Source organism: Lagopus muta, chromosome 5, assembly GCF_023343835.1.
Source record: "Lagopus muta isolate bLagMut1 chromosome 5, bLagMut1 primary, whole genome shotgun sequence".
In the NCBI taxonomy this organism is placed as follows: Eukaryota; Metazoa; Chordata; class Aves; order Galliformes; family Phasianidae; genus Lagopus; species Lagopus muta.
The window spans coordinates 31,782,767-31,801,260 of NC_064437.1; the positions used below are offsets into that span (position 1 = coordinate 31,782,767).

Below are 18,494 nucleotides of genomic sequence, written 5' to 3' on the forward strand. Positions count from 1 at the left end.
GTTGCTCTTGACACTTTTTTGTACTCTTTGTTCTTGTCTTGATTGTTTTGGATGGTTTTTGTCACGCTTGACATTTTTCATAGGATTTATGCTGAGCTAGTGCTGCTATTTTCCCTGCTCTCCCACGCAGAAAATGTTGCAATCTGTCCTTCCTTCACGTACAATGCTTTTAAGGTCTGGTTGACATGCTTCAGTTTGTTCTGGAGGTGCTTGGGAATCCAGCAGTGCTTCTCGTGGTAGTAAAGTGTTTTGTTTCATGGAAACTTATCTGATTTGGAAAAAATGGTTGAGAATGAGAGAAGTTGCTGAGTTGTTGGCACAGGATGAAGCCTGAGCTTCCACCCAGTTCCCAAGCCGGTAGTCTGCATGGTTCAATCTTGCTCCAGGTATTTAGTTACCACAAGAACAAGGAAAATAAGACAGCAAGGATCAGTGAGGAGTACTGCTTTGGGAGCTTGAGAACTGCTCTTGTATATAGGTAACCTTGGCTTCTGAGCACTGTGTGGGATGAGGCCACGTTTCCAAAGAGAGCAGCTGTAGAAATATCTCTGCCAGGCCAGAGCACTCCCAGTCTGGGGACAGTGCTTGCTTCTCTAGCTCTGAGGGCAGAGCTGAGCAAGGGACATAGCCTGCCCATCTGGTGTCCTGCTCCTGTGAAACCTGGTGCCTTTGATTTAGTCCCATGATGTCTCTTTCGGGACCGTGTCCAGGATCAGAGGCTGGAAAACCTTCTCATCCGAGATTTGTCTTGAGCAATTTGCATTTTGCAAAGTATGATTTCCATTTAGAGCTGTATGTGTTTGGCATTTTGTGTTCCAAGCCATATTCACTAAGTACTTATATGTGGGTAGACAACATATATAAGCGTAGAATCACAGAACAGCTCAGGTTGAAGGGGACCTTAAATTTCATCTGGCTCCAACCCCACTGCCATGGGATGTGCAGGGTTGAGAGCCACCAGAACAGGCTGCACAGGGCTCCATCCAGCCTGGCCTCAGGCACCTCCAGGAACAGGGCACCCACAGCTCTCTGTGCAAATGGCACCAGCACCTCATCACCCTCCGAGCAAAAGATTTCCTCCTAACCTAAATCTCCCTTCTTTCAGTTTAAAGCTGTTCCCCCTTGTCCTATCGCTATCAGGCTGCCTAAAAAGTTGGTCCCACAATAATAAAGGTTAAGAAATAATCAGTGTGTAAATGTTTATCACTTTTTGCCTTTTCTTATTTTTTGTGATTTCCAACTTCTACGTGAAGTGCCTGCTAGTGTTTTTGGTGTATCTGTTCTCTTATCGTTGTGTTTTGAGCACGTGTTTATCCTGGGCAGACGGGGGGCAGACGGGGGGGGGGGGGGGGGGGGGGGGAGGGGGAGCATGCTTTTGCCATTCAAAGGATCTCAGCCATTGGTTTTGCTCTGTTGTGTTTAATAAGATTGCAACGATTGCATGTCCCACTATCACTTATCACAGCGCATACTAAATGGAGTTTTCATTTTAATTAAAAGAAGAAATTAAAATTGACCGGTTAGTTCCAGCATTTTATAGGTTTATAGCTGGGACTTTTTTTTTTTTTTTTTTTTTTTGGATGACATTTTGAAATACTTCCAAAATATTTTGAAAAGCCAGGAAATGAAAGCCAGAGCTCTGGAGAGTGTTGTAGCTAGGAAGTAAACTCAGGCTAATCCCGCAGCTGCCTGAGCCAGGTGAATGAAACATGCAGGGCATTCAGCAGCAAACTTTGCAGTGTGCTATTCCATGTCAAAATCCTGAAGCATCCTTGTATCCAAAGGGATCTCTGGGTATGCTGATGCAAAGTGCTGGTGAGCTGGTTGGTGTGCCTGCATGCTGCACAGGTTTCCCACAGCCAGGGCAATAACTGACTGACGGGATGTGTTTGTTTTCACATGGCAGCCTAGTTCCAGCAAAGCCTTGCTCACACTACTCATGAGTGTGTGGATGCACCACAGGTCATGCTCACAGCAGGCCTGGAGTACCAAAATGAGGTGACTTGTGCCTGTGGGCATTGTGGTAGCAGTGCCAAATCAGGAGCCAAGGCGTGAGTTTGCCATGACAGCAGCACCTGCACAGAGCCGCCTGCTTTGGGGAATGCAAGTCTGTGTTTGAGGTTGTTGGTTTGTTTGTTGCTGAGGTTGGGTTTGTTTGTTCTTGAGATTGAAGCATATTTTTTATCGAGATAAGACTGAGTCAAATTAGAAAAGCAAACAAGCCCCGTGTTCCCTGGAAAGTGTTCAGTATTTTACCTACCGATAAGCATGCAGCTCATCTGTTCTCTTTGGTTGACTTTATTTCACATTCAGCTTCCAAAAGCAGCAGGTCAGCTCCACGTAAGAGTACAGAGCCCATGGCTTGCAAACCAGGGCTCGAGGCTGCACAGGGTGCATTTTATTTGACTTTACCTTCATGTTTTCATTTTCTCTGTCTTCTGAGTCCTCGTAATCCCTCTCTATTTGGGAGAGGCTTCTCTAGCGGCTTTTTTCTGCATTCAGTAGATTTTAAAGCAGTCTCACAGTTTCATTGCAAACAAATTCATTATCCAGTGCTTGCCTATGCAAGCTGTGAAACTGCACATACACACCTTTAGTCTAAAACTGTCAGAAGTAATTAAGGGACAGAAGATACTGAGGACGGAAGGGATTCCTGAAGTGACTGATCCACACCCTGCATGACTGTATCCCAACAGTGAGGATGTGGGGACTTAAGGTTGGTAAGAGAGGATGCACGTCTCACCAATGTACATTTCTAACTATTCTGAGTGGTATTTGAGGATGTGCATGTTTACGTGGGCTGGGTCCTCCAGGCTCTGCCATGAACCTGCCATGTCACCCCTCTAATTCAAATTACTGGCATCCCTTGTGCAGCTGTGCTTTGCTGGGGCTTCTTCGACCTTCTGGTGCTTGGCTTTGCTGTTATGCCTTCCTCTCATCTTGGGTTTGCAGCTTTCCCCAGCTCCTCTCAGCTTCTTCTCATCCTTTCTCTGGAGTAGGTCTGGATTTAAAACCAAGGGGTATTGCTGCTATATGCTTCTCTGGTCTTCTGAGATGTCACATATTAATTCTTTGCCCCCAGCCCTTTTCTTAACAGCAAACACTGAAAATCAGTTGTGTATCGTTTAGGATACAGCACTTGCAGAACTCAGAGGTTGAGATTTAAGCTGCTGTTGCAGATGCCAGCTTAAAATGAAATAATTCTGGAAAAAGTCATCCAAAGTTGTCTAATCTTTTCCAAGGAGGCATCTAAAGAATAACTCCATTTTTCTCCATGTTCAAAACATTGTCACTACAACTCGCATTGTTGCCATGTTCGGGAACGTGACTTCAAATTTGGCAAAATGTGCTTTTTGTTGTCTTCTCTCTCTACCTACTGCAGTTCTTCTGCAAAACTTACCCAAATTTGGCTAAAAGAAGAAGCATACCAGTGCTTGCAAGGGCTGGGGTGCTGCTGGGGGTCTGGATAGTGACAGGTGGTGGCTTTAGCCCCTTCTCCGATATTTGGTGGGCTCTAGCCCCTTGTCTTCCATTTGGTCATGATTTTAACCTCTTGTCTTTCATTCCTCCTCTTTCCCCCACCTGTGAATGTATCATTTTCTTTGCAGGTATTGCTGAAGTAAATTAAATTCTAAATTGATTCTTGCCTGTTGGGCACTTTGAAGTGGGAAACATTGCTATATAACGCAATAACTCCTGCCTCATCACTGGCTTGGCGTTTGAAATATATTCATTGGTGTTCAGGAAAATCTGCAGATTTTTGGTATCACTGCACAGTCTAGTTTTCTTTAGTTTCTAAAGAAAACTAACTAGCAATAATTACTGCTCTGCCTTCATTAATGGTCCAGCATGGATGCAACAAAGCAGTAAGGAGCCACTCATGAATTCTGCACAGTATCAAGTGGGAATTCCCTCTACATCCTGCTTTTTTTTTTTTTTTTTTTTTAATCATTTAGTGCCCAAATCTGTATCCTGCTGCCCACATGCCTGTTACTGAGCTCACACTGAGACTTGCTGTATTATTTTCCTGATTTCTGCAATATGCTGTATTTGTTTGTAGTCCTTTCTTGTAACTGCAGGGAAAAATCAGAGTCCTACCAGGAGTTTTGGCCATTTGTTTAGGGTTTTTTAGGGTCCAGGATCTAAACTGACACCAATCACTTGAAAAATGATAAAACTATTAAGTCCCATCAGTGTCTCAAAGGCATTGGTAAGACACACAACTGAAAGTAAGGGAAAGCATTGGTCTTTTCGAATGACTCCTTTATTGCCCAGGAGGAGAAAGAAGCAGCAATAGAAATGGAGAGAGCAGCACAAGAAGTTTGCCCATTATATGAATTACATACAGCCTGACAAATTCTTCAAGTCATCTTAATCTGTTTTTCTCTGCACCCGGAAGGAGAAAATGACCATTTAATTATTAGGATTAAAAATAACCTGACTAACTGAGAGAGTCACATGAGTGCAGTTTGGCTTGTAGTTCGATTTGTTGCAGCACGGATGCAGTTGAGACAGAGGTGCTATTTAGTGTTTTATTGGATGGACTCAACGTGATGAAGAACCATGTGTCTTCATCAAAGCAGAGCAGCCTGGGAGCTCTGCTTATCACTGCACAGGGAAGTGTGTGGGATTTTGGGATGCTCAAGTGGTTGGTTTTGCCCAAGGGTGGCAAAAGAAGGCTGAAAAAGAAGCTGGGAGCCTTCTGTGCAGCTGGGACGTCAGAGCATCTGCTGGAAGCGCAGCGTTTTGAACTATTCCCAATTTGTCTGACTTCTTGGTAGCTTTCTGCTGGAAGCAGGCAGGTGGCTCTGGAGTTGCCCTCATGCTGGTCCCGTGTCACACTTGTGAGAAACCCAAATTGGGGGCACCGTTTGAGGTGCATGTTTTGACCTCATGGGAATATGGAAGAATAGGAAATTGGGGAAAACCCAGGGTTTAGTCACCAAAATGCAGCTGCCAGCCTTTACTCTGGGCAAGTAGTGAAGATGTGAAACTTTTATTTTACTTTATATTCTGTCTACATTAAAAATGCCTGTGTGTCCTCCATTGATATTGAATACTTTGTTAAGGCTGATAGAAAAACATATGGTTTGAATGCAGGCTGCACATGCAGCTGTGCTGTAACTGAAATATCAATACTGAATTCAGTAGCACTCAATGCTTTGGCAGAAGCATGGCATTTTTGGATGGTTTCTTCTTGCCATGAGTATCACCTGTATTATATTCAGTATTTGCCTTCTGGAGATGTCAAAGGAAGATGCACATTTCTGTTAATCTCTATGAAATGATCTGTATTGCTTTGCATTTCTTTTGGCTTCTGCATCTGGTTAATGTATCAAAGCAAGCAATTTATTCCCTGCATGGAAGCTGCCCTGCATAGGCTGCCAGCTAGGAACAGCAAAGGGGTGAAATCCCTTCTCTTTAGGGCTGTCAGACGCTGTGTTTTCAAGGGAGGTGACTTTGGCTCATGCTCTGTCGGGTTTATTGTCAGGTGCTTCATGTTCCAGATTGCTTTATTGCACAGCAGGAGAATGGGACACTTGCTCTGGTGCAATCAATTGTAATTAGGCAGCACATTTGTCCTGTAGCATACTGAAGGAGAGGCAGCCATGTTCACTTGCAGGCGTGTCAAAGGTCCAATGTTTTCGCCTTTCAATTGCTTAAAAAATTCCTTCTTATGAGGAATAAAACTAGCCTGAAGGCAAATGATAAATGAGCATCTAAAATCCTTGTTTCTTAAGCTAGCGAAGTTTTGGTGTTTGTTGTTGAATGCCTCCAAAGTTGAACGGTTCTCATGTAGAGGATCCTTATGGAATTCATCAACAGAAAGTCTTGCTTTTTTTTTTTTTTGCTGACAACCAAACCCTAAACCACCTCTGGGGAATGGGAAACATGAACTGTGGTCTTTCTCTTTGTGAGTTAGCCATGAGACTGAAGCAACATGGAATTTGAGCATCTCTGGTTTTCTGCTCAGCTCTGTAGCTGTGCCTTAAAACTCAAAGATAGGATAACCATTCACAAGTCAAATAACTTCAGCCTTTTTGATCCCTTCTTCTGTAAGTGAAGCTAGTTTGCTTTAGCTTTAGTTTTGTAGGGCATTGTCATACATATTCTTGATTGTATCCAAATATTTTGGTGAGAAGTCTCCATACTTATAAAGTTAGTTGTTCAATTTCATCACCATTATGCTTCTCGCATACCAAGAGAAATGGTTGATGCTGTGAAGGACCGTAAAGACTGCATTCAAACACTGTGGGCAGTATTTGTGCCTTCATCTTGATTCTCAAAGTCTGCTGTGATACCTGGGCATGATGTGGGAAGCAGGCCGTGTGCCGATGGAGGCTCGGATAACACTTCTGTGTCTCACTGCCAGCAGCTCTTTCCAGCCCCAGGGCAATCCTTCCCAGCCTTCATCTCTGCTCCGTGGGATTTTTGTCTCCTCTTCCTTTTTGCCCTAAGGGGTTGTCCATGTGTGAGGAAGCGTTGACTTATGGCCATGCACCAGAGTGAGCAAACAATGTGTTTTTTATAAATAAGACTTTTTAGGAAAATAAATGGTGCATGGGGGAATATATGCTTTTGACCCAAAGTGGATGATCCACATGGCTTGCTTTGGGATCACGGTTGCAGCAATGGGGCAGATCTCAGAATGCTTTTGAGTAGTGGTGTTATTTGTGTCCTACTGCTCAGATTTCTTTTCCTTTTCTCTGAAAACGGCTCTGTGAGCTGGAAGTGAGGTACCTCCTTCTCTTTGCTGATGTTCGTTGTAGAGCCGTGGCAGAAAAATCCACATGTGTTTTTGAAGCATTCCAGGCCATGTTTGATGTCCAACATATAAATGTAGGTGGTTCTGGATCAAAAAAACCACAAGCTGGTCCTGAGCTGCTTTCTTTCCATTCACCTTTTGCTTTTAAATCCCCCTCGCATGTCTCCTCTTGGCAGGGCTGGCAAGCAGACAGAACAGAGTTGCTGTCCTAGGGTGAAATGCACACAAACAAAAGGCTCTGTAGGATGTGAATTAAATAATAGCCATGGGTCAAAGTAATTTTCCTTTTGGTAATAGCTGTGTTATTTACGGATGAGTGTGCTCGGGGATTAGTTGCTTGGTGAAAATGAGCAAGATTGCTCCATGGTTTTCATCTGTGGTGTTGCAGACCTAAACCTTTTTCTTTTTTAATTAAAGAAGAAACAAAGAAAATTTCACCTGAAGTATAATACATGAAGCAAAGTTGACAGTGAGCTTAGTATGCTACTGTTTCCCAACAGATGCTCTACCAAGAAAACTCAAGCGTTGAAAGGTTATATATGCAAGGCTTTTACAGCTTTTCTGAGGTTACATGCTCTTCTTCATAGTGTTTTCTTTGCCTGAAGGAAATTTTCCCCTTTTAAATAGCCTTTTGTTTTTTTTGTTTGTCTTCACACAGATGGGAAGGTTGAAGTGACAAAAGAAGGAGTGAAGCTGTGCACCATGGGACCAGGCAAGGTGTTTGGAGAGTTGGCCATCCTCTACAACTGCACTCGAACAGCAACTGTCAAAAGTAAGATCATTTCTGAACTTCGCTGTTGAATGGCTTAGGATTTCCTTGGGAAGCAGGTTTCTCTTCATCTTCCCTTTGGAGTTGCAATCTCTGTTAGATGCTGAGCTTGCCAAATTAATTAAACTCTCTGTGGTACGGATTATATTGTTGAATTTAGGAACTATGAGCAGGAGGAAGATAAAAATGAAATGCTTCACTGGGTTCTTTCACTAAGGTTTGTTCTCACAGGGCACCTCCTGTATTAAAGCAGTGGTTAATGCTACCATATGTCTGTAGTTTTCTGCATGACAGTGATGCTTACAGTAAAGATCAGAACAAGATATAGGATAGGAGCTTTTGTACCACTTGATCATGGATCTTGTGTAATTACCCAAGAAACATGGCTGTCTTTTTAGTCCTACTCCTGCATTCCTATCCTCCACCTTATATGCTCTTATTTCAAGCCCTATGGATGGACACCAACTGGCCAGATGGGGGAAAGGTTTCCCAGCACCTTACTCCACAAATATTCAAGGGAAACTTTGGAAGAAAGGCCAGTTTTTTTTTCAGAATGAAACATCGTGTTCCACCTAAACTGACTAAGCCAGCAGAACTGGAAGAAAACTGGATGGCACTGATCTTCTGCACTAAGTCTTTGTCTCTTCTCCTGTAATCGATTTTGTTTGCACAAAAGCTTGGGTTGCACAATAGATGGAGGGAAATTATATTACTATGTACACTGTACATATGTTTTCATTTAAATACAGGTTATACTTTGAGAGTTCTTGATCTTGAGGATAAGATGAAATCTTTAGCGGAGAGGTTTTATAAGGGATGGACTATAGTTCTTTGATTTAAAGGTGCTGTAGGAGAAGAGTTAGGACACAGATGGGATAGATCATGAAAGTAAAAAAAAAAAAAAAAAGTGGTATGAAAATAGCGAGGTATGTGAGTCCCTGTTTAGAAGAGAGTCTTTCAAAAATACCTAATTTTTGCCTCAAAAAGAGAGAGAAGAAAGAGGAGAAATAGACAGAAGCGTCAAAACAAGCACGGATAACTGGATGTTTTGGGAAGAACATGCTGTTCTCCATAATCCTAAAGAAGCAGACTGACGCACTCTTGCCTGCTTAAACCTCGCCTTTTTACAAGTACTGTTTATTGCAAATAAATCTTTGGCTAACCCACAGTCACAACATTGGCAGCACAGTTTATGCTTCAGAGCAATCCATAATCCCAAATGATGGAACAAATGCTAATAGCACTCAGGTCATACTAAGTCTCAGGGCACAGCCCTGGCCTCGGAGCCCTTCAGATTGCTTTGTGCAGCATGTTAGAATGCTCCCTGTGCCATGCTGCACCAATTGCATATGGAAAGCACTGCACCACGGGTATGGGTGGGAAGCAGCTGCTGATCCACCCTGGCTTCCTGCCTGTGGGTCCATTCTCCTTGCAGTTCTGTGTTTGCATCCAGTGTAAGATCCAGAGGGTTGGTGATGGAGATCCTACAGTGACGTGAGGCTGGAGAGGGCACGGTGCTCTGTCAGCACAAGTACTGCATCACCTTGCGCAGTCGCACTGGGTTTTGTGCAGTGTGCATTTGCAACTAGTCTTGCAACTGATACATTATACGGAGATTTTACTACCAGTTCATTTTACTACCAGTTCATAAAGTCACAGAATGGTTTGGGTTGGAAGAGACCTTAAAGATCATCTAGCTGCCAACCACTGTTGGTTCTACTAGAGTCAGTAATATAACATTTCAGAGATCTTCCTTCACGAAGGTGGTGGTTGTGTCTGTTGTTCTACTCAGTTCCTCTCCCACTGGCACTGTAAAATTAGGAGAATTCTGCACCTCCTTGGGTTTGCAGTCTCCTTTTTAATGTAACTTTCAGGTGGTTTCTCTCTACTGCAAAGTAAGTTGCAGTTGTAGTTGTAATTGACTTTATGTCCTTAAGGTACAGTGGTGAGCAAGGTCACAGCTCGTTTTTTGGGAACTGTTTCAGCTGGACCTATTTGAGCAGAGCCAGGTCTCTGAGGCATATGGATCAATTTAGGGCATTATTGACTTAAATTGCTGTCGATGCTGCTAATAACCAGCTTCAGACATCTGTTTGTTCTTTTGGGTAAACGATAAATAAATGTCATAAATCTTTAGAAGGGCAAACACCGTCAAATATTGCATTAGGTCTGATGAGAAGTTTGATCATTACAAGGTTTATTTCCGAAGAAATGAACAATTGATGATTATAATGAGAGCAGACACCCAGTCAGCAGCGATGCTGGGAGGGGGGAGGTGGGGAGGTGCGTCTGGGGGCATCGTTCTGCTGAAACGCTTTCCGTCAGGCCTTCCCAATTTTCAGGAGATGGATTTTTATTACCTCCAGTGTCAGAAGTGCTCTCTCATGTGCCTGCCACTACTTCATTACAGAAATGCTACGTATTTCTTCTAAAAAATGAAGTTGCACAAAGACCGAGCGAAGGATGCATGGTGGTGGTGGGAGCCCAGCGGTGCCTAATGCTGTGCCTTGAGACTGCACTCTGTCCCCTGTTATAACTCGTGTGTGTGTGCTGGCGGATAACCAAGTTTTCAGTGCCATTACCACAGCTCCTCAGCTGCCATGCACTTGAAGCTTGCAGCTTCAAGGGATCAGTCGCTACGGAAGGTCCTTTGCCTTTTGTCAGTGCTTGAGAATACTTTAAGGTTTAATTATTCTGAACTGGCTCTTTCTGGTTCCTTGTAACTTCTTGTGAGGTAACACAGGTCTTTTGAAAGCTTGCACTAGAAGAACTACTGAGGTATTTTTGTAGTGCTATTACAGTCTTAGGTGAAAGCAAGATGGGGTCTGAGGGGACTCATGCTGCTGAGTATTAAGGGCTTCCTCTTATCTGAAGCTTTTGCTTTACACTTCCAGATACTATAGGGAGAATTTATTTTTCTGCTGGAGAGTGCTCGTCTGAAGCACCATCAGAGCTTTCTGAAATGTGGTTCTTCACAAATCACTTCCCCGTGAAAGGGAATCTAAATCCCAGTCACCAGCATATTGCCTTACCTCTATGCAAACCTGAGGCTACTTGTAATGTAAAGCAGAATCATGGACCCTCCTCCCTGGCGCCAACTGATCATTTTATTCAGTGCATTAGAATAAGGAAAAGGGAACCCTACGCATGATTATGGATAACTGAGGTGAAAATGACGTGTCGAGTACTCTGGCAGAGAAGCATTCTCTAAATATGTCTTTTTACTCACATATCTCAAATTGCTGTTGGCACCTCTTTGAGGAAGGAGGTTGTGTCTTAAAATATAAGTTGTTAAGACACAACTGTGTCTTAAAATCTGTGTTTTCAGCAGCGGTACATGATGTGGGATGGGATGGGGACAGTTCTGTGCCTATGTACCCTGGCTCTCCCCAGCCATCCTGCTCAGTAGCAAACCCCTTAGGTAGGAGGCTTTTTCCCCCCTCCAAACTATGCACACAGTGGATTATTATTTCAGGATTTTGGGGCAGGAAGGTTTGATCCTGGTCACTTGGGGAGTTTGAGGAGCACTATCCATTGAAGATCACTTTGACTGCAGCTTTCATCATTGAGTAACAGTACAGAAAGCTGACAGTCTAAGAAATAGATTGTTTCTTAAGTTTCAGTCTCTGCCTCTCATAGTAAAACAGAAGGAAAGTTTGTATCTTTTTCTGACTTAAACACTCTAACCCAACCCTTGTAAAGTTCACTTGTTACTCTTTTCTCCCCATTTCAGCCTTTTTAACCCTGAAGGTCTGAGGAAAGGCAAAGCCCTATTTATCCAAATCCTAAGAATCACGAGGCTGAAATAAAAAATTACTTATTTAAATGGAAGGTTGCAAGCTCTGGCAGCATTTTATTTGATTCTCTGAAAAAAATACTTTGTCTTTCCCATTGTATTGGCTCCATTGATAAATGAGCACAGTGCTTATTTCAGTGCCTGCATGTGGGGCAGCTGCAGCCTGGGTAAAGGGGCAGAGGTAGGGTGCTGGTGCTGCCTGCTCTGCTGTGCTACAGAGCACTGAGTGGCCCTGTGAGTTTCTCCTTGTTAGTTTGTTTTAGGTTTCAGTCTGTTTCCTCATTTTCTGTAACTCCTTTTTCTTCACCTACTGTTAGGCTGTGAACAAGATGTTAGAAAGCAGTTAAGATTCACTCTCAGAAATGGGAATTGTAAAATCATTGCAGCTACATTTGCAAAACGGAGCTTGGAGAAAAGCAGAATGCTTGTTTTATGGTATAGCTGGTGAGCTAAAGGTTTGCGCACTGAGCCAGACCAGGAAGATTCTTGCAGAGCATAATGACTTTCTACATGCAGTCCTAGGAGAAATAGCTACAGTAGACTAAAGTTAAACAATTACTTTACAAAAGCTTCTTTTCCATTGTCCTGTAATTCATGTCTCCAAAAATGTTACTGATGCATGAAAACAGGCTAGAGCAGTCCTGATAAATGGGAGAGCTGAACTTCAGTGTGATAGTAAGGCTTTGCATTGAGCAGAGTTTGATAAACAAGGGCATGCAATAATGGTATTTGCAGCTTATATTAATTTACGGGCTCAGCTAGACATGGCCTTTTCTCAAACTGAGACACAAGAGACTGCAAAGGGGCTGGTTTGGATGTACCACCACGTAAAAGTTTCTTACTCCAGACTATTTCCTGGCACTAACTGCGGAAGAATGAGCTGCTTGGTACTAAGACACAGAAAAGAGCAGTTTGTGATTCAGAACCAAAGCAAGCCTCTTCTCTAAAACCACTTTAGAAGATGCTTGGTAACATGAAATTATGCCATGTTTCCTTATGTCTGTGAAACCGTACTTTTAGAAGCTACATTTAGTAGGTAAATTTTAAAGGTTTGAGTTTACTTTTCTGTACTGGAGAAATTATTCCCTACATTGGAAATCCAGCACTTCTGGCAAGTTCCCAGTGAAGTGATCTTAAAAAAAGATCTCCCAATCATGGGAATAAGCCTAAATACCTAATTAGTCTGTAAATGTCACTGCAGCTACTGTTGTTTTCAACTAAGCTGTAGCACTGTCACATGTAATGCTCTCATTTGTAGCAGCAAGGGAATTATTATAAACAGAGAATTCAGTATTAGTGTAGAACAGTGCCAAACCATCCAGACCTTTATCTTAAAAAAAAAAAAACTAAAAAAAAAGGAAACAAATAATTATAATATTACCATTGTTCATTGGAAGTGCATTGGAAGGATGTTTTTGCTCTTAAAGAATCAGAAGACTTGAGTTCAAGTCTTGAGTCGCTGCATCTGCTCTGGTTTGGTATCTTCTAAATTAAGAGCTCTTTCCCTTACTTAGGTTTCTACATTTGTACCTAAAGGACTTAAGGTAAAGTCTTTAGCTTCAGTAGGATTTCTGATTTGAAATAGCAGCAAGAGAAAGATCTCCAGTTGCATACATCGTGTTCATGAGCCATGAGCTTGAGATGAGCTTGAAGCCTACTTTCACACCCTTGGAAAGCTGTTTCACAGGAAAAAGGTCACTTTCCTTGCCCTCCTTGTGCTCCATGTCTTGGATCCTCACCCAAGGTGCTTTGACCCTGTGCCAAGACCTTTCCCGTGCCCATGGCAGTGCAGAATTAGCATACAGCATATCACCAGTACAAGATTTATTCTCTCCATAGCTAAAGGTCATCGATAGATCTCTTACAGGCCTTTAAAGAGCACATAAAACATTCCCAATGTGCTTTTGTTGACAGGTCAGCACCGATTGTAGTTTCGTGTGGTTTTACAATGACTCCTGCTTAGTCAAAATGTAGACTTGGCAATGCAGAAATGTGTGCAAACACCAAAACTGCAAGTATTCTTCTCTGAAATGCCCTCAAATATAATGCTAATTATTTATTTCGGATTTTTGAGTTTCTTTTTAGCTGTGGCAGAGCACAGTCAAGCAGGCACTTCAGAGCAGTGTAGTAAGGGAGGAATGCATCTTCCTGTCATGCCTCTGGGCACTCTCAGGGAGTAGAAATCTGGGAGCTGAGAATGGGGAGAGGCAGGAGGTGGGCAGGCAGTCTGTGAGGGGATGAAGAGCAGCTTGTGTGGGAAAGCAGGAGGGTTTGTGGGGTTTGTTGTGGCTGGTGAGCCTGCCTTGAGTTTCTGGTGGGAAGGATGTGGGTCTTCTGAAAGCGAGCTGCTCTCTCGTCTTCGGTACCCGTGTGTTTCCTGAGTAAGAGTTGTTGATGGAGCAGATGGGAAGGCCATGTGCTGCATTGCATAGCAGTCGCACTTATATTTAATGCATTAAAAAAAAAAATAGAGATGAGAGGAAACATGTTTACATACTACGGTATTGACTTTGCTTGTGGGTTTTTGTTGCTGCTCACCATCAGTGATTATGACTTACCTTCAGGAACTCTTGAGGCCTCCTGCACATAACCGTGCTTATTTTGGCTGCTGACAGTAGAGCCCAACTTCTCAGCATCTCCCAGAACAATTGGCCAAGCTAGCAGCACACTTCTCTCTGAGTTCCCAAGGTACTCAGGCCACGTAAAACTGAGTTCTTGAACCAGCATTAAGGACCAAGTATGACCAGCTGCAAATCTTTTCTCTCCCTCCTTCCAGGAGGAAGCAGTCCCTAAAGCAGAGACACAGCCAGCACCAAGACTGGCTTTTCAAGCAGACCTCTCCATGATGGCCCTGCTGGCATTCTGCAGGCATGAAGGTCCTGGAAAGGTTTCTCAGCACATGAATGCGACGTAGAGTGTGAGAGCTTCACCTCCCATGTGGGCTGTCAGGGCTGATCTCAAGCCAAAGGGAGCTGGAGATGTTTGCCGACAGCCTGTGTTAATACAGAACTTTGGGCTTTATTTAACGTCCAGCGCTTTCTTTATTCTTGGTTCTTTTGCCTTTGCTCTTGTATTGCTGAGCTGTTCAGCATCTCCATTTCATGAATGCTGTGGGAAGTGGGACATTTTAGCCCAAGTGTTGGGAAAATCCTTAAAGTTGAGAAGGAGCTGTTCAGGGCAACCAGAGTTGTGCGTCAGCATGCCTTCATCTCCTGTGCTTCTGTATCCTGATGTATTACTGTGCTGATGTGTCAATTTAATAGTTATAATTCCTGAAGAAAACCAGATCTCAATAGGATCTGAAAAATGCTGCTGTATTTTTCAGGTCTGCATATTGTCTTGTCAGATTTGCTGTCCTTTATCATCTGCATATACCCACCTGAATTTTCTGTTATCCCTATCATCTAACCATAAATCCATTTACTAGTGGCAGCTGGGCTAAGCTGAGGAAAAAAAGGTTCCCATATGCTATGATACCTTAGATGCATTTTTTAGTGACCAGTATTGACTTCAGTTTGTCATGCTGCAAAAAAGGCTGTAATTTACTTGCTCTTATCCGCTCCAAAGGTTTTCTGGCAAAGATGGATTTAATATTATTTAAGTGCCAGTGCTTAAAAGCGCTTGGATACCCAATAAATCATCAAAATGGCAGATAAACTTTTTAATTAAGAAAGCAACAAAGCCAAATTCTCAGTATTGAAGGTCCGAAAGCTCATTACACTGTGCGGATTGCATCTTCTCTCTGAATGTAATCAGAATGGGAGCATTTCATTTGCTATAGCCTCCCATATGAAACACTGGGACAACAGCCCCTGATACACATATTTCCTCCTCCTGAGTGATTTGCAAAGCCTTGCCCTTCCGAGCTCACAAACTTTGAGCGTTTGAAAGGTGCTTGGTGAAGGTTTGAGGCCCAGGAGATGGAACTGAGATGCAAATAGTATGTTATTTCCATTGTCAGGAAGGAAGAAGGTTGTCTACTCATCCCTGGGCTCACAGAGTGCATCCCCCAGACACCCAGAGAAGGGCCTGGTGCTGAGAGCAGGTGATGTGTTGGGACCTGAAGGTGCTTTAAAGGGATATGGATGCTCCAATGATTGATCTCCGAAAGTTTCCTCTCAGCTCTGGCTCTGAGCAGCTGGCACAGCAGTAATTTAGTGCCCTGTTTGTAGCGCGTCATAACTGCTGGCTTGGAGGACAGTGGCGCGCCGCTACAAACCATTCGCTCTGCGTTTAAGGGCATCGTAAAGGGGATGTTATTGCTTTCCCCTCTTCTTGATGACGCAGGCGCTGGTCGATTAGGACTGCAGTCACTGTCATTTGTGACGCTGCTGGCAGCATGAGGCTGGTGCTTCTGTATTAAAAATTCTGCTGGAAGGAGGGAATGCAGTCCTGAGGCCACGTGCTTTCCGCCTCACCCTCAATGACAAGGAGCCCTGGCTGTCCAATCTGCCCAGTGCCACGCAGGAAGCTGGATATATCTGATGTGATGCCCTGAAGGATGGAGAGGTCCAGCGTGCCCTTCCCCAGGGCTGCACCACCCCTTGAGGATGGAGCTTTTGTTAGCATCCAGCCTCCCAGAACTGGTGACAGCTCCTGGTATTCAAGTGTCCAGGGAGCTGCGTGGGGAATTAATCCAGGCTAAATCTCCCTCCACACATGCAGAAAAAAAGAACCCAAAAAAAGTCTTAGGCTATTTTTAACCTCACTATAAAAAGTTAACCTAACTTTTCAATGCAGCTGCATAAACAGTTACTGGAAGGGGCTGGGGGCAGTGCGTGGGAATGGGGAGTGTGGGAGAGAAGGAACGTGGTCAGCGCTGCTCTGGGTAGCAGTGGGAAGAAGGCAAAAGTGCATGGATCCTCTTTATTCTGTCTTATAGTGTTCAAGTAAGACTCCATGGCCTTTACAGCATTCTCGCTTCAGCCCATTGACACTTCCTGAGCTGGTAACCATGACCAGGGTGGTGGGTCTAGGAAACCTGTCCAATACAGTTGTGCCATAGAATCACAGAACCATAGAATCATTACGATTGGAAAAGACCTCTAAGATCACTAAATCCAACTGTCAGCCAGTCCTCACCTGCCCTCTAACCCATGCCCCTCAGTGCCACATCTCCACATTTCTTGAGCACCTCCAGGAATGGTAACTCCACCACGTTTCCCATCACAATTTAGTTAATGACTGATCCAGATCCTTCATTAGCTGCTGTGATCGTTGTGATGACAAGAGAAGGAGTTTTTAATCTCTCATTAAGGTTACTTTCTTTTAATCCACCCATTTAAGGAGCTTTTAATCTGCCACTATCATTTCCTGGAAGCTGTCAATACTGAAGCATTAGCAAATGTTGCTAGTAATGCTCTGTAATCCAGTCGGGTTGCTATAAGATGATTACACCTGTCTGATAGTGTTAGATCTTCCATAGATTGGGAAATCTATGGGAAATGTATGCAGCCTGTTAAATAGAGGTTTCTAAAAAGTGACTTAAAAATGAAGCATTTTGAACCTGAATGTTTTAGAAGAGTCAAATGTTATTGTAGTTCAAGCTTCATCTGGGAATTTTCTACCGTTCGACACTATGCAGATATTTGACTGCTTTGATTTAATTACAGAAGGTTTATGATATTTACTCAAGCATTGTCCCAGTTTTAATTGTTGCTTGGCAAACACTGTAATGCCTAAAAAGACGTGCTAACAGCTGTGCGCTGTGAAGCAGTGGTAAATAAGCGGAGCTGTTGGGTTTGGCTGCTGCTACAGTGGGTGTTGGCGTGGTTTGAAAGAAATTTGCCATCCTTCCTTTTGTAATAGAGGAAGATGAGGATGGTTCAAGAGCTGTATTCAACTCCTGCTTGTTGGTGGGATATTATTTCCTCTGTTCTGGGCAAATAGAAGGTATATCAGCTCATCAAGTACAATCAGTGAGGTTATTCAGATCACATGCCATTTCTTCTTTCTAGCTCTCAAGAACAGCATGGAAAGACATGGGTGAAAGCATTATTTTCTCTCACTGGCCTCATTGTCCCAACAGATATCCGTAACTGGGGCGTATACAAAATACACGTAAAGCTAAGCTTTGTATCAGTTAAACCCATGTCTGCTTTTTCTCTTGATGTTAAAATATATGCTCTAAAGACTTGGACATCAGCATCTAGAAAACATCTGTCCCATCCTCCCTGCGTTAGTACTGTTACTGAGCCCATTCGACCTTCCAACCCTTTTGAGCACAAATCCACTCATCTGTACTTACTGTGTAAGTGCTTCTGAGATCATGGAGTATGGCCATAGCTTCCTTTTTCCATTTTGAAGCCTGTGAAATGGTTGAAAGGTTTTCTGAACATCCTAGAGTTGTCGTATGGATGTGCATTCTGAAGGCAAGAAGGACCTAAGGGTAAAACCGTTGGATCTGATTCAGCTCTGCACCATGCCAACAGGGTGGATAAATCAGTGAAAGGATTAGGGCCCCAAATCCATTAAAGCCTGCAAGATTTTCTTTTACTTCACAGGACGTAAGATTATACCCTGAGTAATTTTTTGGCCGTATCATTCTTCTCTATTAATAAATTTAGAGTGATTCTGTACTGCAAATGAATGTGCCAGGAATGGGTTTGAGTTATGCTGGGCTTGGCCAAAAAGAATTGAAGATACACAATGGGTTTGCAGCCCAGCTCACACCAGCACCTATGTGGGATAAGTGAGGTTTTTCTTTCCAAAGCATTCTTTGGAAATATTTGGTTAATAAAGGAGTGAAAGCAGCCAAAAAATGCTGATGCGTTTCAAGGAACCCTGGTGGGTTACAGCCTGCCTCTCCCCCAGCCCTGAGATGGTTTGGGAGGTGGGAGCTTTGGAGGAAGGGCTGTTATTTTGGACATGTAGTCTTTTTTCTGTGTTCACTGTGTGTGCTGGGTGCTGAAAGATGAACGATAATGTTATGAAAGTGTGTTTTAAAGTAGTCCTTATTTGCTTTCAGTCTGATAAAGTGTTACCAGCTTTGTTCCCTGGTCTCAGTTTATCCTTGGGCGGCATAGAAGCAGAAGTCAGTTGGGAAATAAGTCCTTGTGGGAAGAAATATTCCATGATATTCCATTCCATATTGCTTCTTTTTTCTGTGTATTAGTTAATTCACTGCGATGGACTTGTGTAGGTGAACAGCACACAGTCTGCAC

At 43.2% G+C, this 18,494-nt stretch overlaps 1 protein-coding gene across 3 annotated transcripts in view; it reads left to right on the forward strand.

The window, feature by feature from the left end:
- Positions 1–18,494, forward strand: part of PRKG1 (protein kinase cGMP-dependent 1) — a 391,794-nt gene that overhangs the window by 136,223 nt on the left and 237,077 nt on the right. For 2 of the 3 annotated variants that reach the window (XM_048946671.1, XM_048946672.1), the window contains exon 3: positions 7,425–7,538. In XM_048946671.1, coding sequence (XP_048802628.1) covers positions 7,425–7,538 — 114 coding nt within the window. Of the gene's footprint in view, positions 1–7,424; positions 7,539–18,494 lie in introns of those variants that run through there. The other variant, XM_048946674.1, reaches the window with a different exon arrangement.